Source organism: Diadema antillarum, unplaced genomic scaffold (assembly GCF_040938485.1).
Source record: "Diadema antillarum isolate AM-2024a unplaced genomic scaffold, OU_Dant_1.0 seq00000178_RagTag, whole genome shotgun sequence".
Lineage (NCBI taxonomy): Eukaryota > Metazoa > Echinodermata > Echinoidea > Diadematoida > Diadematidae > Diadema > Diadema antillarum.
Genome location: NW_027271245.1, coordinates 177,151 through 204,228, shown reverse-complemented (window position 1 = coordinate 204,228; position 27,078 = coordinate 177,151). Strand labels below are relative to the sequence as shown.

At 38.8% G+C, this 27,078-nt stretch overlaps 1 protein-coding gene across 1 annotated transcript; it reads right to left on the bottom strand.

Annotated features, from left to right (window-relative positions):
* Positions 1-800: 800 nt before the first annotated feature.
* On the bottom strand, positions 801-26,673 carry LOC139728435 (beta-glucuronidase-like). Its single transcript, XM_071639378.1, has 12 exons — positions 26,345-26,673; positions 25,221-25,403; positions 24,520-24,695; positions 23,627-23,769; positions 22,742-22,935; positions 20,833-20,973; positions 14,126-14,301; positions 13,004-13,153; positions 11,994-12,081; positions 10,731-10,907; positions 9,432-9,567; positions 801-925 (listed from the first exon to the last, which is right to left on the bottom strand). The coding sequence occupies exons 1-12, from the start codon at positions 26,558-26,560 to the stop codon at positions 807-809; spliced, it is 1,899 nt and encodes a 632-aa protein (XP_071495479.1). The 5' UTR covers positions 26,561-26,673; the 3' UTR covers positions 801-806.
* Positions 26,674-27,078: the final 405 nt, after the last annotated feature.

The window sequence follows — 27,078 nt, the reverse complement described above, 5'->3', positions numbered from 1 at the left end:
CAACTCTTTGGGGCATATTGCTTTGCACTCTAAATGCAGGTTAGTTGAGCATGAAAGCCAGCTCCTGGAGTGTGTAACTCCACTCTGATTTACTACAATCTAATACTGCATGTTTACCAGATAAACATTATATCAAGAGGCATTAGACAGTCATATGTTATAGCCTTTAAGACGGAGGCTGTTAGCACGCATACTTTAAGTTGACAAAGCTGGCAAGGTCAGCACATTTCAATTGTGTAATGTGGAAGATGGATTACAGCAATACACAGTAGGAATACAGGTGTTTTGCATGCCACCAGAACCACACAAACAAACAAATGGAGGAGTGCAGGGGGTTTGGAACTTAATACACACAGAAAAGGGTAGTCAAACTCAGCCAACCACCAAACAGTTAAATGTCAGCTGTTAGTACACTTGTATGTGTTATCATGGCAAATGGTCATTTTGTTAAAAAGAAGTTATGCAGTGCAAGTAATGAAATATACAAAAATATAAAACAGAGGAGAAAACCATAGAGTCAATGTACTTCTCAATTTCATTTTCTTTAACTGTACCAATCCCTGTTCCTCTACTTTCCCTTCTTATTGATTACTTATGGTGAAATTCTTTACTTTCACATACACTGCGCATATATGTTATTGATTATGTTGCGATGGAGCAAAATTAAGAATGAAATGAACTGAACTTTTGATTTACTTTATGGTTCATTGTCTGCATTCCTTCCAGTCCTCCTTCTAGGGCTGACATTAATACCATGACTTCAAGAAGTGAAAGCATTTGTAATCATACATGAATCATACCTCCTACTAGCAGCCCAAGGATTTGATAAGTTGAAGGTATCTATCCCTGAGTCTGTGGGCTTCTCCTTTAGGTTGGCGCTGACGGGTCAACAGACCTTTCTTATTTCCTACAACTCGAGTTGGGCCTGTGTGGCGGGAATGATACAAAACTTCAGTTGCAATTGGGCTGTAGAGATTTTTTTGCTGTAAGGAATTACCAATGAATTCCTCTACAAATTTACAGATCAATGATATTGTTAGCATGTAATGAATGAAACTGCTAGGGAAACTTTGCATTTTAAAGAATCAACCAAATTAGGTCATCATTCTTCAAAAATTCAAGTTTGCAGATTAGTTAGTATATTGATGTTGAATTAGTAAATCATGCATGAAAGGTCACCAAGAATCGCTACCATAATACCTCAAGTGTCACCAAAATGCTGCAAGAATGTCACTCGTGCTCTGACTACACGGGATTGGCATTTTGTTTGTGCGAGCGGCACACCTGTGCCGAGCAGGCTGGAATGACTTGCACCGGGGAAGCAGTAGGTGAGAGGTAAAATGCTATGGGATTGAATTAAATGTTATTGGGTTGCTAAGATATGGGGGAACCTGGCCTGGGGATTGGACGAGTTTTGGGTGTGGTAAGCTGACCGAGGTGTTGTGGAATGTCCAAACACTAAATCTGGGCAGTCTACAGTATATATCACTTGAGAGGAGTGGTGGAGCTAGTAGCGCTCTTCCGTGTGGACGGGGCAGAGCTGTGCAAGAGAAAGAGAGAGAGAGACCAGGAGAGGGGCCGAGGACTTCCCATTGGCAAGCAATTCAGGCTGGCAGGCTAGACTCTTCAGAAGGCTTCCCACTGTGCACCCCCGGACCAGCACGAGAGAGCTTCAATATATCCGTGAGTGTTGACACAGTTTATAATTTTATTAATGTTTGTGGTTTAGAGCAAGCACTCTGGTGCAAAGTGCATCCAGTTAGTGGTAATGGTTAGGAATTGAGTACCTGGTATACAGGTCAAATGTACTGAACAGTGAGGGATGAATAACAGAGTGTTATAAAATTGCTCTGAATTTAATTCGTCAGTGAGCATTTTTTCTTTAATTGGATATAAATTGGTTTGTGAGTAATGGAGTGCACCATCAGTGATATACTGTTAATGATTAGAGTTTATGATATGGTTAAGAAAGTACCAATATGTTATAGGAAGTGCCCAGAGGGATATTATTATTTGTATACAAGATGCATGGTGCAAAGAGACACACTATAAAGTATATCATTTTGTACGGGAGGATAATAATGAAGTACTCAGTATGTTGGTAAGACACTCGTATTGGATTTTGTAGTATTGACTTTTGTAATTTTTCCTAAACTGAGGCGTTTGTTTATGTGCACATGAATGGTAAAATAATCATGTGTTTGTGTCCGTAAGTGGATGAAGATGCAAGGAGTAAGGGGATATAATTGTTATATGTACACGGCTGTCTTACGGCAATGGTGTAAAGTGAGCATTATGAAATGACCGCCGTTATCCAGAACCTCTGTGATTAGTATTAATGACCCGGCATGTATAAATCTTATGATACTGGGTTAGATTTTATGATGGAATTAATTGTATTCGTACAGCCGCATTGGAGACGCTCCTTCCGGACGCATCTGTCGTGAAATGTGACGCCACCAGACCGGCAGCTCCGTGTCTCCACTGGCATACGACCGCCGAACGCCACATCACTGTCCCGGAGGTCACTGATCCCGCTTCCCATAAGGTCAGCGTGATGCACTCCGGTAGACATTGTGGTTGCTAGTGCCCTCACAGGGGGACTCCGCAGAGTACTGTATCTCGCCGGACGAACCTCGTCCGTGACGACCTTGCCGAACATGCACGCACCCGTTGTCGGGCCCTACCTCATCGGTGCTACAGGAACGTTCTGCGCACGGTTTGAAGTACCTTATTAATTAGCTGCCTCTGGCCAGGGTAAACTGTATAGCTTTTATGACGTGTGCGGGTCTCTGTAATGTAATAAGTTATCCGGTATTTGGAAATATTTCTTTTGTTCTTTTTGTTTGTGTCCCTTGCTTTGTTTCTTGTCTTGACAAGACAAATTAAACTGATTTAGTTGAAAAGTATTCAAGGAGTCACCGTGCACTGTGTTGTGGTTCATGGTAGTCTTCCGTGGGTAATGCCCTTGTGACAAAGAACTTGATTGGACCACTCTGGAACAGTGTAGAGAAAATGACAGGCTAATCATGATGTACAAAATACACAATAATCTTACTCATCTTTCGGCACAGGACTATAGTATCAAACAGGCTACTCAGCTGACGAGAGCCACGCAACTACATTCCCATCAGATACCATACTCGAGAACTGAATCACATCGCATTCATTCTTTCCAAGAATGGTAAGGAGCCGGAATTCCCTCTCATTGGAAATTGCTGCAGCGCCATCTGTGGGAGCATTCCGTAACCAACTAACGGTTGAACACAGTGGCTAGTCTTGTTCTTCATATTTGTTATGTGCTTGTAAATATCTGTAAATAAATTGTATTATAATGTAAATAACACAGTCTGCAAGAATCTTCAGATTATTGAAGGAGAGGCAGAAGAACAATGCAAAAAACATGATATAATCACAGAAAAGAGTTTTTTTTTTTTTTTGCACTGCAAATGAAGGTAAATTAGTGATGTTTAAGTGAATTGTGGTAAATTGACAGCTAGGTGATCAAGCAATCAAAATAATAAAATATAGGTTGAAAAAGTACACACTAGGCATGCAAATATTATATAGTGTAATGTAAATTTTTTGTCACAATCATGGTTTGATGCTAAGCAGGAAAATTAAGCTATGCAGAAGATTAGATGTTAAAGATTCAGATTTTGATGTTTTACTAAGTGAATTGCTTTTGGCAAGCAAAAATCACAAAAAAATTATTAAGGTATAAAAGGAGAAAGTATGGTAAAGATAGACAATCCTGAAGCATATTGGGATCTTTTAAATAGTAAGGTTCACCAGACTAAAAGTGTAATCAATGTTTCTCTGGGTGAGCTTGTACAACATTTTACGTCTCTAGGAAATGTGAATGAATCTGAGGATCATCCAGTGGAAAGGATGTCTTTAAGTGATGTCAATGTGTCATTACAAGATGATTGTTTGAATGCACCCATTACACTAGAAGAGGTTGAATCAATGATTAATAAATTGACAAATGCCAAAGCTTGTGGTAATGATTTGATAAGATATGAATTTTTGAAAAATAGCCCTTTGGAAATGCGTATGGTAATTGTTGATCTTTTGTTGTTGATCTTCTTGAGTGGTGTATAGGAGTGATTATTCCTTTTTTTTTAAATAAAGGTGAAAATACTAATCCGGATAATTACAGAGGAATTACTTTGTTGAGTTGTATTGGTAAACTGTTCACATCAGTTTTGAATAATAGGCTTTTTAACTTTCTTGATGAGAATTACATGTTAGGTGAAGAACAAATTGGGTTTCGTTCAACTTATGCGACTATTGATCATGTATTTGTTTTGAAGTGTGTTATCAATTTTTATTTACAGAAAAGAAAATGTTTAAATTGTGCTTTTATTGATTACAAAACAAAATTTAATTCAATTGAAAGGAAGTTTTTGTGGTTTAAATTGTTACAAGTAGGTGTGAATGGTAACATTTTAAATGTTGTTAAAAATTTGTATAAAAGTGCCAAGTCTCGCATTTCGGCCAATGGTGTGATGTCTGACTTTTCACTTGTACTGTAGGTGTTAGACAAGGTGAAAATCTCTCACCTCTGTTGTTTGTCATTTACCTTAATGATTTTGAAGAACATATTGCATAATTCTATCCCGGCTTGAAATTGTTAACTGGAAAATTATGTAGTATTTTACAGGGTGAGGAGATGGAGTTTTTTTCAAGGTTGGTTTGCTTGTTGTATGCCGATGACACTATAATTCTGGCAGAAAGCCCTGATGAATTGCAAGTTGCTCTAAATGCAGTACAAGAATATTGTAATAAATGGCACCTACTAGTCAATGCAAGTAAAACTAAGATAATGATTTTTACTAGAGGTAAAATCAGGAACATCGCAAATTTTACATATGGTCAGGAAAGAGTAGAAGTGGTCTACAACTTTGTTTATCTTGGCATACAATTCAATTATAATGGTTCTTTCAAAAATGCAATCTCGAGGCAAGTAGTGCAGGCCACAGAAAGCTCTTTATCAGTATGATGACTAAAGCGAAGCAAATGCAGCTGTCAGTTGATATTCAATGTCACTTATTTGACCATTTGATATTGCCTATCTTATTGTATGTTAGTGAAGTCTGGGGATATGAAGACATAAAGCAAATTGAAGTTTTCATAGGAAATTCCTTAGAACTTTGCGGGAGTAGGTGATTAATACCCCTACTCCCGCAACCCAGATTCCTATGAAAAAGAATTGAACCAGGGTTGATAGTGTGTGTGTGTGTGTGTGAGTGTGTGTGTGTGTGTGTGTGTGTGTGTGTGTGTGTGTGTGTAGTACCTTGTGAGTACCTTGTGAGTTTGACTGCTTCACAATTGTGGAAGAAGTTCACTCTGCAAGATTTTCAACGCCTTGTCGGGTACAAACACAACTTTTGTCTTCCATAACTACACCTGTAGATAGTTATACATACCAAATTTGAAATAAATTGCTTAATCCTATTGGGGGGGGGGGGGGGTGGCAAAATGGCCCCCCTCGACGTTTCACGTGATTATTCCCCAACATGTGATGCTCTCGCCGCGACATTTTATGACTTTTTTCTTTCAAGTATCTCGCAACTTTTGAGACCAAATTTGTTGCTCCCGGGCATACCGTTTTGAAGCCACGCCCCTTTGAAAAAAATTTGTCGACTAAAAAATTGCTCAAAAACATGATTTTGTGTACAAATCCAAGGTAAATTGTGTTTTTGCAATTAATTCATATAAAAATAAATATCTTTACTTTCAATTGCTGATAATGATTTATATTGGCCTGATTATGCTTTAAAAAGTTTCTGCGACAAATCTTGACGAAAAAAACAACAAAAACAAAGACTTAAAAACAAAGAAATACATAAGAAATTCAATAAACAATAAAATACATAAGAAATGATTATGAAGCCGACTTTTTGCTTCAATACTATTGTTGAGGATATTGAAAAGAATATGTTCACCAAAAATTAGAAGTCTTGGAGCTTTATTTTTTGATTTATAGGGCAAGTCTTTTTTTGCATAAATTAGCATAAATTCATTAATACAAAATACATAAATTAAAATTTGAAAAATGTAACTACACAGTCTTGTAGATTATATTAGCCTGTACCTTAGTGCAAATTCTCGCGAGGTTCGTGCAATCCACAATCAAAATCTGAAGGGGGGCCTTTTTCAAGTCCCTCAAAAAACCCGGTGGGATTAGAGTTAAACACTGTGGAAGTTGTTCGCTTCACAAGGTTTGGGGAAAATTGTGGTTACCATGGCAATGCTTTCTATGACAAACACACATAAAAACTAGACTCGGAATTTGTCAACACTGACAAATTAGGTGATCCGATCTTTTCTGAAATCAACGATTTGAGTCCTGATCCAAATATTCATGACCATACAGGTTTCATCTGTGTTGACAGGACATTGGCCGTGTGATGTTTGGATTCTCATTTAGAAAAGGGAGTTAGACCTGCCCTCTTTGGTACCGAATTCCGTATACACTAACGGAAATACAGAATGCAGTATATTTGACCTTTGACCTCACTTTGCACACCCAAGATGGCGTCTGAGCATAAAGTGATTATTTTATGAAATGATTCTTGTAACATGGTCTTTACGTGTGCAAAATATGGGAAAGATAGGACATGTATTCACCAAGATACAAGATGATACATTTATGACCTTTGACCCTAATTCAAATACCCAAGATGGTGTCCGATCAAGTAGTTGTTACTTTATGAAATAATGAACGTGATATGAACTAAATATATACTAAATATGGGGGTGATAGGGTATGTTTTTCTTGAGTTATTGCAAAGGAAGTTGCAGAAAGAAAGAAATATCTCAATACATCGGAGATAAGCTTATTTCAACCACGTTTTTTGACATGATTCTGTCTTCGTATGAAAAACAAAGGGCACACTAGCTATATAGCGCAAAGTCTCAGCTACAACATGTTAAAATCTGGGAGGAATTCACCGAAGGGTAAGTGAGCTAGTGCTCGATAAACACAATCATGTCAATTTTCACATCTAGAAAAATTCCCTCCCATAGAGATAACACGTCATAACAAAGATAACGAAAGAAGTACATATGACCTTTGACCCCAATTTGCACAGACAAGATGACATCTGAGCAAAAAGTGGTTATTTTGTGAACTGATCCTTGTAACATGGTCTTTGCGTGTGCAAAATATGGGAAAGATAGGACAGGTATTCACCAAGATACAGGATGAAACATTTATGACCTTTGACCCTTATTTACATACCCAAGATGGTGTCTGATCAAGTAGTTGTTATTTTAAAATATGGGATTGATAGCCATTGTTGTTGTTCATATATTGCACAGAAAGTAGTAGAAAGAAAGAAAAATAAAGAAAAATAATGTTATTTTATAGAAATTTGAAGGAGAAGCATAAACAAATCAGAGAAAGATAATGTTAGGAAGGGAGATTAAGACTAACTAAAGAAAAAGAAGAAAAAAAAGTGTTTGAAAAACTAAAAAAAAATATTGGCAGGGGTGAGCCTCGAACCAGGGACCTTAGGATTACGAGTCGGATGCGCTATGCAATGACCTATTTCATGCTCCATAGGCCATGTGTATTAAGCAAAATGACCCTGCATCGAAGCGGGTGCCATTTTCAACCACGTTTTTCGACGTGATGCCGACGTCGTATGAAAAAATGGAGACCACACTTACGATAGCCCAAAAACATACTAAAATCTGGGAGAAATTCACCGAAGCATAAGTGAGCTAGTGCTCGATAAAGATAGTCATGTCAGTTTTCATTTCCATAAAAACTGCACTCCCATAGAGATAACACGTAAACTGGTCAAATTTGACAATGTTACTTTCAATCCCTTTCTACGAGGTGATGCCGTCATCCAATCAAAATGTTGTTATCTTATGACTGAAAGACCATTTAATAAGCTACAACATATCGAAATTTGGACGAAAATCAACAAAAGAATAAGTAAGATACGCTTGAGTGAACTTGAAATTTGATGACGTCATTTTGAAAATTTACTTTTTTTACTTTATTAAGAAATTTGATATCTTTTCATTTTTCCAGCCTCGCCAACCCATGAAATAACATGTACAACTCATTAGCTTTCAGAATATGTAAAGGAAATGGGGGGTCACCGTCCATCCTGACGAGTAAAATCGCATTTAAAATTGGTGGTTTTTTTGGCATTGTTGCACTGTATATCGCCATTGACGCGCGCGGAATTTCAACTTTGACGGGCCCGTATGACGTCATATTGAGTCGGATCGACTTGAAACTTGGTAAAAATATTCCTTGACATTTCAGGCATCCGATAAGTGTGAAAAAATTGGAAATTTCTATTGCATATGAGCTGTGCGTGCGTATATGTGCGCACGCATACGCATCCGTCCAATTTTTTCAATTTTTCAAATAATGCTCCAAATGGTCTGAAACGTGTGCAAAAAAATTTGAGCTCGATTTGAGCATATAAATATTTCAACGTGCGCGTACGCGCACTTTTAAAAAAAAAAATGTGAATTTTGAGAGCATGAGTAGAATGCGCATAATTTAAAGTACATGTGACGTAAATTTCATTGAAAAATTCCATTCCATTAATGTGATATGATTGAGAATGTGTTTTCATATAATGACGTCATAGTGACGTCACGGTCGACTGATCACAATGATACATTAGATTTGTTGTCTTTGGGACATGATACATACATGGTATGAGTTTGAAATTGATAGGCAGAGGAATTTCTGAGTTTACGTCTGCACAACTTTTGAGGAGAAAGAAGAAAAAAAAGAAGACGAAAAACAAAGAATCAGTACAGATACAGAAGGTGATCCGAGAGGATACTCGGATCACCTAAAAAATATGTCTTGCACATTTACACCTCAATATCATCATGTACACCAAATTTGAGTTCAATCACTTCAAAATTGTACAAGTAGTTCACTCCACAAGTTTTTCAAGAAAATACACTGTTACCATGGCAACACCTTGTCTGGTACAAACACAGAGTGCGTCTTGCATACTGAGTAACTACATCTGTAGATCATTATACATACCAAATTTGAAATAAATCGCTTAAATACTGTGGAAGTAGTTAGGGTTAGGGTAAGGGATTGACACTGAGTGGTAATGCGGCACATACTTACAAAGAACCAAGTAAATCAGACTTTTAAGCATACTTGTCGAAGAGTGAGGCTTAATGAAACTACTACAGTATTTTGTTCCTTTTTTAGTGTCATCACTGAGAAATAAATAGGTCAGGTAGGCAACTTCATAATTTGATGTAATGAGGGCAAATGAGGTGTTTGGCATCAGACTTCATTCTAAAATCATCCAAGTAGGGGACGTGTAGAAATATTGATAAAAGATGTCTTCGAGAAATTCACATTTCGTTCTCATCATTCCTCTTTCAGTTAGAGAAAGTAACACAAGGCACTGGATTCTTACTCTGCTGGGTGTTAAAGTCTGCAAAGTTCCAGACCAATTCTCCGATCAAGAAATCCTGACGAAGCTTGTCGAAGACTGCTTGGTAGCCTGCCATCATATCCACTTGGTATTCCTCAGTGAACATGACTGCTGGAGACTTGGGTCAAAGGTTAAAAAAGAATCAACAGAATGAACTATTAGCTCTGTCATTTATGGTGACACCACATTTACCCCGGTCCTATTTTCTCCAGGGACTTAGGGCTGTAGGGTTAGGGTTGTGATAGGGTTTTAGGTTTACTTTGATGTGAGGATTAGGATTAGGGTTAGGGTTATGTTTGTGGGCAAAATGTACGTTTTGGCTTCGCATGCTTATATTTCGTGGGAGATATTGTGGGAGGAGCAAATGTCACGAAACCGTTGTTTAGTAAAGATGTGACAGGGCTGTACCAGGATGGTGCACAACAACAAAATGAACACAAAGCGAACATGCCGATCGCGTTGAGTTTTGATACTTGACATCATTTTTGTCACCTCAAACTCATTAAAGACAATCTTCATTCATTAGACTTCATGTCTATGTTATCTATATTGACATACACGATTTACAACTTACCGAAAACAAAGATTATATGCAGCATGTGCGAACAGTACATCAGAAGTTCACTGACGGCCATTTTGAATAATCGGGAGTTCACTTGATCGGAGCTGCACTACAGTGCAGCTCCAATCATGAACTCCCGATGTACCATTCGCACACGCTGCATTTCATCTTTGTTTTCTGTAAGTTGTAAATTGTGTATGTCAATATTGATAACATAGACATGAAGTCTAATCAATGAGGATGACAAAAATGATGTCGAGTATCAAAACTCAACGCGATCAGCATGTTCACTTTGTGTTCCCTTTGTTGTTGAGCACCATCCTGGTACAGCCCTGTCGCGTTTTTACAGCGACTGGGCTGTGTATAGTTTAGCAAGGGGCTTACATTTTCATTATCCTCTCCAGCTTCTCCTAATTGTTTTTCTTCATGAAGATTTCATTTAGAATTCTGTAATCCTAGCTAGCATCAGTCCTACTTTGAGAATATCATTGAAGATACACTTGCGAGGAAAGCAAGTACAACTTAGGGAAAAATGAGGGAATTTAAAAAAAAAATAATGCAAATATATAATGATAAAGGACTAAAATGAGGTGGGGAGGGGTAAGAGAAGCTTTCTGTAGAGTTAATGCAAGTGGCTCCATTAAAAATACGCCTTTCTGATAGTTCCGGAATCAAACAAAATGTTGAAAAACTAGAAGAGTGTAAATCTTTATGTTTACCTGATGAAACCCACTGATAGTTCCTGCCCCGTACTCTGTCTGGATCACTGGCTTGTTGTAGTAAGAGTGCCACGAAGTCAAGTACTCATTGACCTGTAAGTATACTACTTCCAGGTGACCATAATGATTGTACCAGGAGAAGTAGCTGTTGAGGCACAGCACATCCACAAACTTGGCCTGGTAGTGGATGACAAGGGAAACACACAAAATGTTCACTGGAACAAAGGACTTCCAACTACAGGAGTACCATGTTTAATCAGTGCCATAAAAAGGCTGTTTAAGATATCATTTAGGTATTGATGTCTGTTACAATCATCAACAAAGAAGAGGTCAAAGCATAAACTTATTATAATGTAATTTTGCAGTGTTCTTATTAAGGGAATCCATGTATTTTCATTAGAAGTTGACACATCTCAGTGTCATATTATTCTGCCTTTTTTTTTTTAAATGGAGTTTTTCTCGTAACACACACAGAATCTTACAGAAAATATTGGACAAATGACTTTTGAGGCTGCTGATGTTACCAATTCTAATATGACTTGTTGTGACCACATTCAACTTTGGTACTAAATATTCCCCTTGAACCGAGTGACAACTTAGTCCAATAGAAGAAATAACATGTACATATTCATGATTTATGTGTTCATATGTTTATGCAAACTAATATGAAACCATTCATAAGCGCAACAAGTATTTTGTAAAGACCACACACAGGGAGAGATAATGTATGAATGCAACAGATTCACCTATAAACACCAGGCCTATACACACAACAACAACACAAAAAAACCTTTTCTCAAATGTAAATACTGTAAAACCAAAATCATTCAAGACATGAAACTTTCATGAACTGGCAACCATGAAAAAATTATGAGTATACTACATGCACTAGTAACACACTGCTGGTCGATATAAAACACACAACAAAACTGAATGTGCACTACTAGTAGCTGACTTCACAAAGGCTCAGCCTGACCTAAGTCAAGCTGTGTCAAAATGCATACATGCATTTTGTTAGCAAGAACTCGCACGTGCATTTTACTTTCACAAATCTTTGCTCCTCACAAAATTTGCAATAGTTTCATGGAAGTGAAAATTTCTGATTTTACAGTAGTCATTGTATCAAGTCCAGGCGATGTCAAGAAAAAAAAATTGACTTTTTATTGAAAAAGAAAATATAAAACCAGCAAAACTGTTGATTTTAGAATATGTGAATTTCAGTTTTTCTCTCAAATATAAACACGTCGAAATGAAATGACTCACAGCATGATCCTTGTCTGGTGTGTGATCATTGGCAACAAAGGTCACAGGTCGATGCGGGTCCAACTCACGGGTGAAAGCAATGACATTTCTTCAAGAGAAAGCCAGAAAAATGAGTTCTAAGATTCTACACATCTGTGGAAAGAACACTCAAGTGTTGATTTTAACTTACATCATTACTTTAACTTGCAGCCTTGCACATATATGCATTATTGTGACATTTAGTTATCATGTTGATTGTTAAAGTCAATATGCTGATGACTAAGAATGGTGCATTAGGCATAATTGACCCCCCTTCCCCTCCAGCCAGCCTCCTTAATCAATGGATCATTATGATTTCTATGCATAATTTTTGGTACAACCCTGCTTTGAGCAAGGGAAGGAATATAAGGAATTCATCACCATACTATCCCATTTACCCACATAGGCCTGAATTCACGAAGGTGGTACAAATGAAACCATGGTTTAAACCATGGACAAAAACCATGGAGCGCCAAGTGTTGCATGGAATATTTCGTTAGGAAATTGGTCATTTCGTTGACAAAATGACCACTTCGTTAACGAAATGTTCATTTAGTTACAAGATTTTGTCATTTTGTCACATAATAATCATTTCATAGACGAAATGACTGATTTCATAACGAAATATTCCATGTGACGCTTGGCGCTCCATAGTTTTTGTCCATGGTTTAAACTATGGTTTCATTTGTACCATCTTCGTGAATTCGGGTCATAGTGTCTGTAAATGATGGAAAATAAGTCTATAAATGATGGAAAATAACCACTGCCATTGCCATTGCTATGCACATATACACACTGTGAGTACTGTAAATAAGGAAAAATGGCAAAAGTAGTGTAGCAATTAATAACATGACTTAACACACACATACAATGTGAACAGTGTGAAATTGAAAGACCTTCCATGAAATTACTATAATAAAATATTCTATGTGAGTGAAGCGTTTAAAACACGGTTCAGTACAACCATTTTTCTTCTGATCAAGAGCACTCACTCAAAGTAAGGTCCAGATGGGGCGAGAGTGGTGAATGGCTCATTGGCCACTGACCACATGACCACAGATGGCCGATTCTTATCTCGCCTGACCAGTTCGGCCATGACTTGACGATGGTGCTCCAAAGTTTCATTCACAAAGTTGTCTTTCCTGGTAGAAGAGTGGTTTCAAAAAGATTGTTTTGAATATTTGTCAGAGCAAAATTCCTTGTGCAGTAGCAGAATGAGACAACAGAATTTGGACACCTCCTTCCCCTGCCAAGACAAATTCAATGTGATTTGCAATATTTGCAGGAGAAAATATGGCCCCTTATTTAAGAAGAAAATATATCATGCCAGAAAAACTGTTGACATAAGAAAATGTGGATTTCAGTTTTTCTCTAAAATATCACATGTTAAAGTGATGTGTTACATTATTTTACCAGCATACCTGAAATATGCTAGGGAACACTGAAATCTTGTACTACTTCCTCTTGGAGTTTGAGGTGCAGTACAAACACTCATTTTCAATTCAATTCCATTCAATTTTATTTATTCTACATGCTAAAAATATGTAAGAAACACAAGTACATGGACATAACATACTGGACATTATGTTTACATTAAAAACAACAGAATAATGCAAAAAGATATACTTAGCATGTGTTGGAATAAAAAAAAAGACCATAAACAACTTTTTGAGAGTACATGTATATCTATACCATCAGAAATCATATAAATGCAAAATTGCAAGTAAGAAAGGACAAATACACACAAAAGACAACAAAACAAAACAAAAAGGCAAATATCCCAAGAATTATTCAGCTGCACTTTGGATTAAGAACATTCTATATTTACATTTAAAAGATGAGAGTGAAGGACATTCTTTGATAGTAGCAGGTAACTCATTCCATCCCTTAGCTCCCATATATATATAATTCTAGTCTTTGAAAACTTATTTTGGTAAAAGGGTAAACATATGTTATTTTCACATTTTATATGTTAATGATTAAGTCATGAGACCATCCTTTTGCTTGTATAACATGATCAGGCAAATTTCCTTAACATTGTTGAGCTATTCTTTTTTCTTTTTCTCATTTTTTTTTGATAAAGCAAAATTTCTGACGAAACTGTCAAAACTTACAAGTGCATTCCAACAGCTGGGCTTTCGTCAATGACCACAATGCCGTGTCTGTCACACAAGTCCATAATTTCCTCCGAGTACGGATAGTGGCTTGTCCGGAAGCCATTGACCCCAAGCCATTTCAATAGATTGATGTCCTTAATGATGAGGGGGTAATCCACACCCTTGCCACGGATCTGTTTTATGTGAAGAACAACCACAGAAAAAACCATACATATAAATGATAACAGATGTTATGTGACTATTGGGTGTGTGTTTTTTTTTTTCAGGGAACTTGTAAGACTGCATTTTAGTTTCTGCGAACTATTACTCTTTTTTTTTTCATGAGGCTAACTTTCATAAACATTGCAGTTTAGAAGAAAGACAGTATCCTTTTACAAACCATGATTTGCAAAATATTATCTAGATATCTCATGAGACAGAATAGAATGAAATATTAGTAATGGTATCTATCTAACTGTATACTAATTCACTTAAAATTCTGTTACACCACTATATATGACAAAAACTAGATATATCGCTACGGCGACTGATATGCCTCCGCCATAATGCATGGTTCTCCTAATAGGTGTATAGTACAATGTCTTGACAATGTGTGATGACAGTTTCACACAATTGGCAAAATATTAAAATGACAGGTTTGACACAAATGTGCTGAATGTTCACTTTCCTAGAACTAGGTTCAATTGGATGAATGATTAAAATGTCAGAGTGCAGGTATTTGGGGAACTGATGATTTTTACTTGACTTTTGACCCTTTTATAAGTTTATGCATTGAGTAATTTTCAAGGTATTGAGAAAAAGTATAATTTCAGTATCAAATGGGAAAATAGCATTATCTAAACCTTTCGTTTGACCTTTGACCTCACAGTTCCACAGAGAATCACTGTTAGGTAGAACATGCATAAATGGAAGATTAAACGAGAACTTACCGTTTGAAGTTTAATATTAATTTTATGAGTAATTGGAGGGTGAGATTACGTCATATATGAGATCCCGCTAGTGCGCGCGCCACTCAATATTAGAAGCAAGAATGTGACCACTGATGTAGGAAGATAACGAGAGATTAAGTTACCGTTTGAAATTTGGGGGAGGGTGAGGTGGGACGAATCTCACCCTCCAATTACTCATAAAATTAATATTAAACTTCAAACGGTAAGTTCTCGTTTAATCTTCCATTTTATATCGTAATTTCGTGAGAGATTACGTCATATATGAGATTTCAAAGCCAGTGGTTACATTCTCGAGGCAACCCCCCCGAAAAGGGGTAGGAAGCATACCTTACAAGAGGTTCCATTGCAAATCTCATTCAGGTTGAATGCTACAGAGATATTGTGTCTCCAAGAGTTCACAAGTTCAGGCAGTTCAAGACATGTCTGCCCAAATCTTAGGGCTTCACAGTCTATTTTTTGATAATTGTTTCTACAAAGGTTTTCTCAGCAGGACAGGGCTTGTTGTAGTACTTGCGAAAGGTTCTTTCGTTGGCCCAACCGGCTTGCGCAAGTATTTTAGATACTGGGAAATTTCCCTTATTGGCTGCGGAGGTAGACGCTGCCCGAGTAGAGTGCGCCTTGTAGATCTCTGTATCAATACCCGCAGCCTCCAAAACCTCCTTAATCCAGCGAGCGATTGTTTGAGATGATACCCTGTGATACGGTTTCTTGTAGCTAACAAAAAGGTACCGTTCACTAGCTCTGATTCTGCGGGTCCTGCTGATGTATTCCTGCAAAGTACCTGACTACACAAAGTCTCCTGTCTGGCGGGTATGCCTGGAGCTTGACACTGTGTGAGTAATTTCCAGGCTTGCTCTGTTTTAGGAGATCATGAAGGTGAAAGGTGACTGCATTATCTCTTAACACCATACCATCCAAGCTTAGATAGTGTAATGATTGAATCCTTTGTGCTGAGATTAATGCAATAATCACACACAATTTAAGCGTCAATTTTTTCAGGTCCAAAATGTGCGCTGGGGACCAAGAACGAAGAAAATTGAAAACAAGGTTAACGTCCCACATTTCCATGTATCTAGGCTTGGGTGGGCGTAGCTGAAAGACTCCCTTCATAAACCTCTGGATAAAGGGATGGTTTCCAACTGTAAACATAGTATCTCGAAGAATCACAAATGAAGATAGAGCACTCCGTGCTAAGTTTATGACACTGTAACCTGCCCCTTTATCGAAGAAAATGTCACTCAGGAATTCCAGGATAGCTTGAACATCCGAGTACAAGTAGTTGCTGCATTTTTTGTCACAAAATGCTTTCCATTTGTTTATGTACACTGCATACTGTTTTTTAGTCCCTTTTCTCCAAGAGGAGGCCATTACAGCAGTTATCCGTGCATTCAATCCCGCATCTCTGAAGGGCTTGCACAGAACCTGCAAGCAAGAAGATCAATCTGAGTGTTTAGTGGGTGAGGAGTGTTAGAAACTGGCAATGTTAGTAAGGATTCACTCCTATGAATAACAAGTGGTTCCTCATTCATCATCCTGTTTAGGAGAGGAAACCATGGCTGGCTTGGCCATTTTGGGACTACTAGTATCCCAGTTGCATTATCAGATTTGATTTTTTGAATGCACTTAGCAACTAAGCAGAAAGGAGGAAATGCGTAAAAGTACCACTTTCCCCAATCGAGAGTAAAGGCATCAACAGCCTTGGCATGTGGGTCGGGCAACCATGTGACATAGTTCTCTACCTGCTTGTTAAGTCTGGAGGCAAATAGGTCTATTTCTGGTGTCCCAAAACGTATAGTTATTTCTTGGAAAACTGTGCGGTCAAGCATCCATTCTGTGCGGTCATTGAAAATTCTAGACATGCGGTCTGCCTCCACATTCAGCTTTCCTGGCAAGTGTGCTGCAGTGACCCAAATTTTACGAGTTTCGCACCACTGCCAAATCTCTCGGGCTGTCCGATCACAGTCAAAGGATTTAATGCCTCCCATGTTGTTAATGTACGCAACAGCAGTACTGTTATCTAGCCGTAACAAAACATGAATGTTTTGTGAATTAGAACAGAAGGACTTGAGTCCCATGCCAGCAGCCAGGGTCTCCAGATAATTAATCTTATTCTCCCTGGCTTTTTGCAGCTCGTCTTCATTCCATCTACCCCCTGTATGGGTGGTATGATCAGATGCCCCCCAGCCTTTGCCACTGGCATCCGTGCACAATTCGAGCATAGGTTTAGGGTGTCGTAAGGGTGAGAAAGTAGACTGCACATTGTCTGTCCACCATTGCAGCTCTTGTTTTGCTTCCAAAGATAGGCTCATTTTTCTGTCAAAATGCCCCTTATTCATTTTGAGTGCTTTGATTTTGTCCCTTTCTAAAGCCCTGTAATAGAGCTGTCCATACTGGACTGCGGGAAATGATGCTACCATTTTCCCGATAATTCTAGCCACCTGCCTGATACTGGGGTTTGCCATTTGCATAAGTTCAGTGCACAAGGACTGTATTTCCTCTGATTTGTTATCAGGCAGTCGAATTGTCATGGCCTGAGTATTGAGAATGAAACCAAGAAATTGTATTTCTTGAGTGGGGCATAGTACTGATTTTTCTGGGTGTACCAAGAACCCAAGTTGTGCAAGGATGCTAGTGGTTTCAAAAACCGTTTGCAATGTTTGATTCTCACTTTCTCCAATAATGAGTACATCGTCAAGGTATCCAATTACTACATGCCCTTGCTCTCTCAGTAATGTGAATACAGGTTTCAGTAGTTTAGTGAATAACCTTGGCGCCGTGCTCAGGCCATTAGGCAGTACTTTGAATTGCCAAAGTTGATTTTTCCAGGAGAACTTTAAGAACTTCCTGTGTGTTGGGTGCACAGGTACTGTATAGTACGCGTCCCGAAGGTCGACTGAAGCTAAGAAGTTATTTTCTGAAATGAGTTCAATAGCAGTATGGATATTTTCCATCTTAAAATGCTGGTACTGGAGATATTTGTTGAGATCAGACAGGTCTAGGATAACGCGTGTACCCCCGTCTTTTTTAGGCCGTGTAAAAATATTAGACACGAATTCTCCAGTTTCCATCTGGCACGGTTCGATTACTCCCTTGTCATGGAGTTTAGAAATTTCAAGATCAATATCAGCCTCTTCGGCTTTATCACACCGAAAAAGGTAAGGGGGTTTAGTTCTAGATGGTGCACCCATCTCTTTACTGAATTCAAGCCTGTAACCACTTACAGCATTTAGCACATGTGGGTCTGAAGTAATTTTGCGCCACTTTGGGAGGAATTGCTTCAGTCGACCTCCTACCATAGGTTCTACATTATTATGACATAGCTTTGCATAATCACTAGAATCAGATGTCATGTTTACCTCGTCAGTTGAACTGGAGGTTATCGTGCTCTCTTCATCCCTGAGCCCTGCTTGCTGCCGCAGTGCGGTTGGTGCTGGCTGGGATGTGTGAAGGTGTGGGGAGCCGACGGCTTCCCCCTCCCCTTGGGGCGCTGGCCTAAAAAAGCATGGCTGGTAGCTCCAGTCCACGGTCCTTTTGCACCTGTAGGCCTAGTGACATCACTTGTACTTGCACGAGAAGTAGTCCAGCCCGCGTCGCGGTACTGTTGGGGCAAATTTGAGCTTCCTGATGTAATCTTGCTCCTGCCCTTGCCATATGCACTCCTGCCATAGTCATATGGGCTGAAACGCTGCTTTTTGTATTGTCTGCTATGCTCACTCCTGAGGACACCCTCAGTTGCTTTTTGTTCATCTCTTATGTCTTTCATTTGCCTTCCCAGGTCGTCACCAAAAAGGAATTTGGAGACCGGGGTAGAGGGCTTGCAGAGATGCTGGAATTGATAACCAATGTCTGGTTTCATGAATTCCTTACGCAAGGAATTTAGCTCGAAATTCGCACTGCACAGAAGTGCTAGTGCATCTTGTTGCTGTTCAGTGATATCCTGTGCCGACACTGTATGTATGTAGGCATTGATGCCTCTCGTGAGATTCTTTTGGAGTCTCTGAAATTTGAGGTCTCGTGTCTTTGAAAAGGCAGGTAGCCCATTCCAGATTCTTTGGTTGACTTTCGGCACATCCACCAGCTCACAGTTGCTGGGAATGGGGTATTTAGTGATCGTTTCATCTACCACTTTGGGCTCGAGCTGGTGGGTCAGAAGGTAGGCTGTAGACTTAGCAATTTCTGGGTCAATGGGGGGACCAACTTCCTCAGCCACAGCAAATTTGGCTGCAATGTTTGGCACTTTCTCCACTACAGAAGGGGGAACTTCGCCTTCTTCAATATCAAATTTGTCATCACGACTATCCCCTTGACCTGGTTGGATAATCACAGAGTTTTCATCCATATCTCGGCCCAGAAATGGTGCCGCATATTCATCATCATAATGGCAGTCAATATCTGCCGAGTCTGAAGGGGAGTATTCAGAACGAGTCCTGATACTCTTTCCATTGCCACCGCCTTCACGGGCTGGTGTCTGCTTTGCCGACTGTGCCTCCACAAATTGAACAACCACAGCTAATTGGCCTTCAAGCTTGCCGAGTCTATCTTCCAAAGTTGAAACTTTAGAGGCCAGTTTGGCAGGTGGTTTCACTGTTTTGTTTGCACCGGTACTACCGCTAGGGTTAGCACTGCTTGTTGTAGTAGTACTATTACTAGTACCTGCCTTGCCGGCTCTAGTAGGCGTTTTACCTTTGGCTGTCGCAGTTTTCTGCTTGCACTCTTGTGCGTGCTGGTCTCCGCGACCCCCGCCGGTGGCTGCCGGGGACGCGACTGCTGTCAGCAGCGGTGGTGCGGCTGCGCCGCCCATGTTTGGAACGTTGGTCGAAGACATAAATTCCGTTGCTGTTCAGCTGAAGAATGATCGTTAAAACCAGAAAAAACCTGGCAAAACCTCCCGTTGAGGTAACTTTCGCTATTACGTCGATCCAACTCGAACGAAAACTTGAATATTCAAGTGCAATTCCGGCGAATTTTCCGAGCACAGAAATTCGCGTGTTAGCAAGATGGCGGCGACTACCGAATTGAGTGGCGCGCGCACTAGCGGGATCTCATATATGACGTAATCTCTCACGAAATTACGATATAAAATATGTAAGTTTCATGATGATACCTCGAGTTACTTTCGAGATATGGAGGAAAAAGTGCAATTTAGCACTTTCACTTGACCTTTTACCTTTTGACCTTTGACCTTTTGGCAAGAAACTTCCTCAAAAATATATATTGGGTAATACATGCCATACATCAAGTTTTTAAAAAAAAACCTTCAGGCATATTGCATTTTAAGGAAAGTAGTGATATTTTGAGGAGTTGACCTTGACCTTTGACCCCCTGACCTTTGACCCATGACCCCCAACTTCCCTAGATAATCACTGCCCATCGGTACAAGCATATATACTAAGTTCCATGAAGATACCTTGAACCATTTGCGAGATATGGAGAAAAACATGCAATTTCAATTTTTTTTTCACAAAATAACCTGTGACCTTTGACCTTTGACCCTGTCACCCTAAAATCCACACAAAGTATTATCCCCCAAGGATATACCCTCATACCAAGTTTGATGTAAAACCACCACACGGTTCTTGAGATATCGACAAAAACAAAACGGGACGGATGGACGTACAGACGTACGGACGGACGACCCGAAAACATAATGCATCCGGCCACTTCGTTGCGGAGGCATAAAAAGGGTCACATGTAGTCTTCTTGACACACTTTCATCTCTGTAAAGTTTGAAATGTTCCAGTGATGACTTCTTACATCTGCATCCTCGTGTTTATTCACTCCATGGAAGTAGAACTGCTGGTCATTGATGAAGAATTGTTTGTTGGTCACACGCACTGTTCTGATGCCAAATGGTATTCGATATATATCTGCCTCCCCTTCATAGAAGACCGTGACCTGTAAAAAAGTAAAGAATGATGACTACATACTTTCTTACGTTTTCTAGAATCATTCGCATTACAGAAAGAATGCAAAATATTGATTTTACAACTATTTATTCTTATTGTACTCACAATTCCAGTCAAATTTGTAAATATACATCTGAGTGTGTACTGAATAGTTTTTGTCATTTGTTTGTTGCAAAATTTTTGACATTAGCTTCCTATTCCCATAAATATTTCATAAGCATACAAAAATAACCATTAAAAAGATCTGTAATGTAAAGACTACTATCCTTTAGATGTCAAACTATAGTGAGTATATATATACTTGACATGCTGATATGCTTGAATGTTGACTGTAGCAGAAGCAATTTTATCAATCACTAGCATGCGGACAATTGCAAGCACAAATGCACATTTACATGCAATGCTAAAATTTGTCATTCCAGGATAATTCAATGTGCATTCAGTTATAATGTTCATTACTGGAAATCTGTAGGAAAGGTTACAAAAAGTGACTACAAGATGCAACGGACATACAATGTCCCTTTATCATTGTAATATTCAAGATGGAAAATCAATGTGAACTTATTCTTGTTCATCATATTTGATGATTTTCTTTCTTTTATTTCTTCCTTCCATACAACCCAACGGTCCTTTTCAGGACCACTAGTATTGATTTACACATCTATTTACAGATTATTTCTCTTGTCTTCTCTCCTCAGGTCTACACGTCAACCTTATTTTAATTTCTCATTTTTGCATTTCTCCCACAGAAACCTTTTCAGGATTTAACTTTCATCAATTTTCCTCTCCATTTCTCTCCTCCACAGCATTTATTTCTAGGATCCACAGTAGCTCACTCTAATTTACGTCTCGAATTTCAATTTGTTCTTCTCTTCTTCTTTTCTTTGCCCCCCCCTCTCTCTCTCTCCCTTCTCTCAACAAATTCTCATCTCTCCTCTACTTACCGTTCCTTTGAAGGATTATTCGTCCTTTCTCCACTGATTCCGCTTTCCATAGCCACTGTTCGGCAACTTCGTTTCTTCTCTTGGTTTCATGAATCTTTACTACTCTCCCCTATCTCCATGATTCTCCAACATTCAACTCCTTCATCTTCCTCTTCCCTTCTATTTCACCTTTCCCCTTCTAACGATGTCCGAACATCTTACTTGATTCTCACACTATTCTTCCTTGCCACTCTCTGTGTTCCTTTCTCTACCGTCTCCACTAGTGCAACTTCAACTTCTAGCCAATTACTGTCCCCCACTCTTCACTTTTTGCCCTCTTCACAACCCCCATATGTCGCTTCCCTCTTCATTTCTCCTCTTTCTAGGCTCTTCTGCCAAACAACGATCCAGCTAAGGACTACATACACATGGTGTCACCGCAAATCTTTCTCCCTCATTTACTTCACCATGCAAACCTTCAAACAACACATATTTGACATATTTTAGTCTCTTTCATCTAGTTATTGAAGCATCAAAGCGAGAGAGAAACAAAAAATTGATCACCAAAAATCGTCGTGCGCATGGCAGATTGTCGCTACAGCGCTTCCCTGCGCCTGGCAGATTGTCGTTACAGTGTGGGAGTGCGCATGGCAGATTGTCGTTAGGGTGTGGGAGTGCGCATAGGGTTAACAACATTCTGCCATGCGCACGGAAGTGCGCTAACAACAATCTGCCATGCGCACGGAAGCGCGCTAACGACAATCTGCCATGCGCACAACGAAATATGAAGAATACATCTCCATCATGAAGTGTGCTCCTCATCTTGATAAATACCTTGAGTGTGTACAGGTAGGCTGATTCATTTCTCATGGTGTACGGCCACCAAAGCTTTGCATTTGGAACATTCAGTGCAGCAACCAGCTCCTTGCTGAATCCTACTTGGGCGCCATCTTCCTCAAGCAAATCCACGAGGGCGGTTACCTTGGAAGAGTTCACTCCTCCAACTGTGACATTGTACTGCACCAATCCTATGAAAAGGCATAGGGTTATTTGAAGGGGAACGATACCCAGACATACAAGTAACAATGCGGATTGAGCAAATGCAGCAATATTAGAAGAATGCATGGAAAGTTTGAGGAAAATCACACAATCCATTCAAAAGTTTCTGTGTCACCATCACTGGATACAATAGTTTGTGATGTCACTGCAGGAACACAATCTAAACAAAATATAAAGAGAATTGCACAAAAAGTCACTTTTAGTGAAAAATACACTGATTTAACCTTGACATTTAAAAGTTAGCAGTTATAGCATTACAGTTATATATAGCATTTCCCCCTGCATTCTGAAAATGGTAAGTAAAATGTTCTTTCATTCAGCCAGAAAAATGGAAACATATTTCTTTACTTTGTGTGACCTCGCAAAATTAATCAAAAGGGAACATGCACACTCACACAGGACTTGTACAATTCTGAAAAATTATCAATTTCCTGAACATAGGATCATGAGCATGAGTAATAACCAGAAAATAGGCAGCAATTCCAAAACATCCACTTTTGAACTCAAATTAATGGATATCTTATATCTCTACCATTTCTTCTATATACATGGAATTGCACTGTAAAGGTATTTGTAACCAATAACTGAATAACTGTGAAAGGAAGTGGGTAACCACAAGTATTTCTGTAAGATTCTTTTTTAAAATGTATTAGACTATACCTTTAAGACCTATCACAGTTGTGTTGATAGAGATGTCATCTATATATGCCTTGGGTGTGGTATACAGTTTGACTGGTCTTTGAAGTCCAGCATAGTTGAAGAAATCAAACTGGTAGGACTGCTCAAAGTAATTTGGTGGATACCTGAAGGTAAGAATCATGAAACAACATTATCAGACACTGAAACAAAATGTGGCTGAGTTCAGGGTAAATTGATTCTCTGAAGACATAAACTTAACATTAATTTGACATCTAATGAGTGGTGTGGCTTTGTAGCTCAATATGTTGCCTATACTTTCAGTTGAATGAAGCAAATATGTGATCAACATCTGAACAGCTGCATGAGTTTTTAAGACTTTCACAAGTGTGGTCACTGACGTTCTTTCCCAAATCCCTTGAGCATTCTGTTAGATTGAACACTTTACAGATGATTTAAGATGTACCAGTGGTATTTGAGTATACTAGCACCATTAAATCAAAACAAAAACAAAAACAAAACAAAACAAAACAAAACAAAACAAAACAAAACAAAACAAAACAAAACAAAACAAAATAGACTAAGACTGAGGAAATAAAGGACAATGTTATGGAAGCAATGTCGTAACCATCACAGATGTACATGAAAAAAGAAACACACACGCACACACACATGCACACACAATGCCTGATCTAAATTTGTATTTCTAAAAGGATTTAAAACCGACGCAAGATGTCTTAAATGAATTAGGATATTGAAAATGCATTAGCCTCACCAAACAACAATTACACCATTGTTCTCGAGATTATCACCATATAGTAACAATACCACTTACCTCATGTTGCTTATTATATCATACTCTACAGACCATGAAATCTAAATATGTTGCATGCAATTGTAGTGTCGGGGTAACTTACATTTTTGTATCATTAAAGTATGTGATGACACCTGGAGGAAGAGTGTGTGGTGTGAGGGTATTATTCACTGCCACTGTGACTCGGTTGGGTGTCTCAAACTGTATGTATGGGGTCACCTCAGCCTCAAAGGGTAGATGTCCTCCTGAATGCCTCGTTACTTCTTGTGAGTTCACCCACTGCATCCAGGCAAAGTTAGGTGATCAAAGATGCATTCAGAAGAATGATATACAAAGCATGAGATATTGTGTATCTGGGCAAGACAGAAACAGCAATGCCTTTTGCATTGAGATATATATCAATGTTTGTTTGTTTTTTTACTGATTGATCACAATTCTTATGAGCTGTAAGCAATGGCCTGTTTTCTGAGAGACAATAATACTAATTCAACGGATATAAGAAGGACAGGGAGGGGGGAGCAAGATAAACGAGGAATATGTTCTTCTCTAAACAAAATCTTCCTTCTGAAGAAATCAAGAAGTAGTGAATCAAAAGACTTATCTATTGACCATCACGCTACTCATCAAACGGTATTGAAAATAGGGGAATATAGTTGTTTCAATATAATCTTTTGAAATATATCATTGTCAATAGCTGACAGGAAACTCCATTCGACAGATGAGTGGTGAATTAAAGCAAATGAAGACACAGTGAAATACAATGTTTCATGCTTTTACAACACATAAAGTTCAAGACAAGCTTACCACTATAGCATTGTAGTGGGCCCCCTCAAAACGCAGAACTATTCTTTGTTTGCTGTTAATCCACGTCTTTGGTGCATGAAACTCCTTGTCATACCAAACCCATCCTACAAAGTCTCTCAGCATCCTATCCTGGGTGATGTCGTTGAAGCTAGAAGGAACTGGCATGTCGATCACTGCACCAGTCTACAGGTGGAAGACAGGCCAAATCAGGAACATTATAGTACACTTTCTTTATTCATTTTTTTTTTCACTTGGATTTTATATTTGGGTGCTACTTGCACACACACACACAAAAGGAAGGTATGCAGATATCAAGTCTGCACGACCCCCAACATGATTGTGCCAATTTGTGGCCTGAACCCTTAGGACCTCCTGCATGTACTGGTACCGGTACATAGCACGCACACAGTACATGAACAAGTTGTATGATAAATACCTGGGTACTGTAAATTTACTGCATAATCACAAGTTTAATTACTCGCAAAATTGCCTGGAGGTCCTGACTCCTAGAATTTGTGAAATGTCAGACCCGTAATGGATGCTAAGTATGTTAATTAATTATAAACATCCTAGGAAATGCATGTTTGATTGAATATTGCATAAGCTGCCTGCTGTTTTCGTGAGGGTTAAAATTTTCGCGAATTACGCGAATCACAGCTGGATCATGAATGTAAAAAAAATGCAAACCTAATAATAATGCATTTTTATGTTAGTGTCAGTGTAAATTCGCAAAAACAACATCTCATGAAAATGCATGTCTTTGACCTCCTCATTCACGAAAATATCTGTACTTGTGTATGTAAAAATATTATTATTAAACAGCTTATACATATACAGTACTGTCATGAAATTGTATTTAATCAGACCTCCAACTGTACACTTTAAATAGACTAGAGCTAGTGCATTCTAACTTTTATTTAGTTAAATCATAATGAGCAATTTATTGGGACAACTGTGCGGGCCACAACGCAGTATTATTGACATTAGCCATTTTTACCAGTTCTAATTCTCGCTGTGATTTTTTTTTTTTTTTTTTGTTCTCTCACGGACTGAGCCAGGTTACTTAAAGTCTATCTATCCTGCCGATCCTTATTTCATTCAGGATAATAAGCTCTCCATGTCACCTTTGCGAGTGGTTGTGACCACCACTGACCGTCAAAACCCGTCGATCTGCCTGGTGAATCGTCTGCTCGGAAATTCCACAGGCCATCCAGCGGCCACACTTCCCGCGACTCCGATGCACGGACGGATAACATGCCACTTTTTACTTCCGACTTGCCTTGTACCTTGACCGAAAACAGGAACATCATTACGATCATCGCTGTGCTAAAACCCGTCATGATTGGTGAAGGGGGCTTGGTTCATCAAAACAGAACAAGATTGGAAGAACCAAGCAAAAATTTTCTTGCACTGGCCACTGCACTGCACTGCAGAAAGTAGCCACTAGCCACTAGCTGTGATATGCAGTCACATAGTACAGTAGTCACATGATTATACGCAGTCATCAGGGGTCACATGATAGATCACGTGTGTACACAATGTCACTCATTGCTCGAAGCGTTTTTACTCGTTTTGCATTATTTTGTTTATCGTGATTGTACTCTCATATACCCCGAGAGGGATAGAAAGAATCAATAAAAATCTCACAGTCTTACTTATGACAGTATCCTTCAAAAACCAATCAACTATAAATCATTTATTATAAGGTGATGATAACTGCCACAAACAATGATTGCAAAACCTCTATATACAAGTCCACCTTCAGATTATACAATAGTACAGTGCTTATAGAGCGTATATCACTACCGTAGTGTCTCTGAAAATGGGAAAAAAATGTACTGTACAATGTATGTACAGT

What these genes read in the sequence shown, in the direction of transcription:
- LOC139728435 (XM_071639378.1), bottom strand. Translation starts at nt 26,560, where the DNA reads ATGACGGGTTTTAGCACAGCGATGATCGTAATGATGTTCCTGTTTTCG. An exon ending in CCTACCTGTACACACTCAAG is followed by an intron (nt 20,974 to 22,741) that starts GTATTTATCAAG and finishes ACTTTTTTACAG; the next exon opens with GTCACGGTCTTCTATGAAGG. An exon ending in AGACTTTAACACCCAGCAGA is followed by an intron (nt 926 to 9,431) that starts GTAAGAATCCAG and finishes CCCGCCACACAG; the next exon opens with GCCCAACTCGAGTTGTAGGA.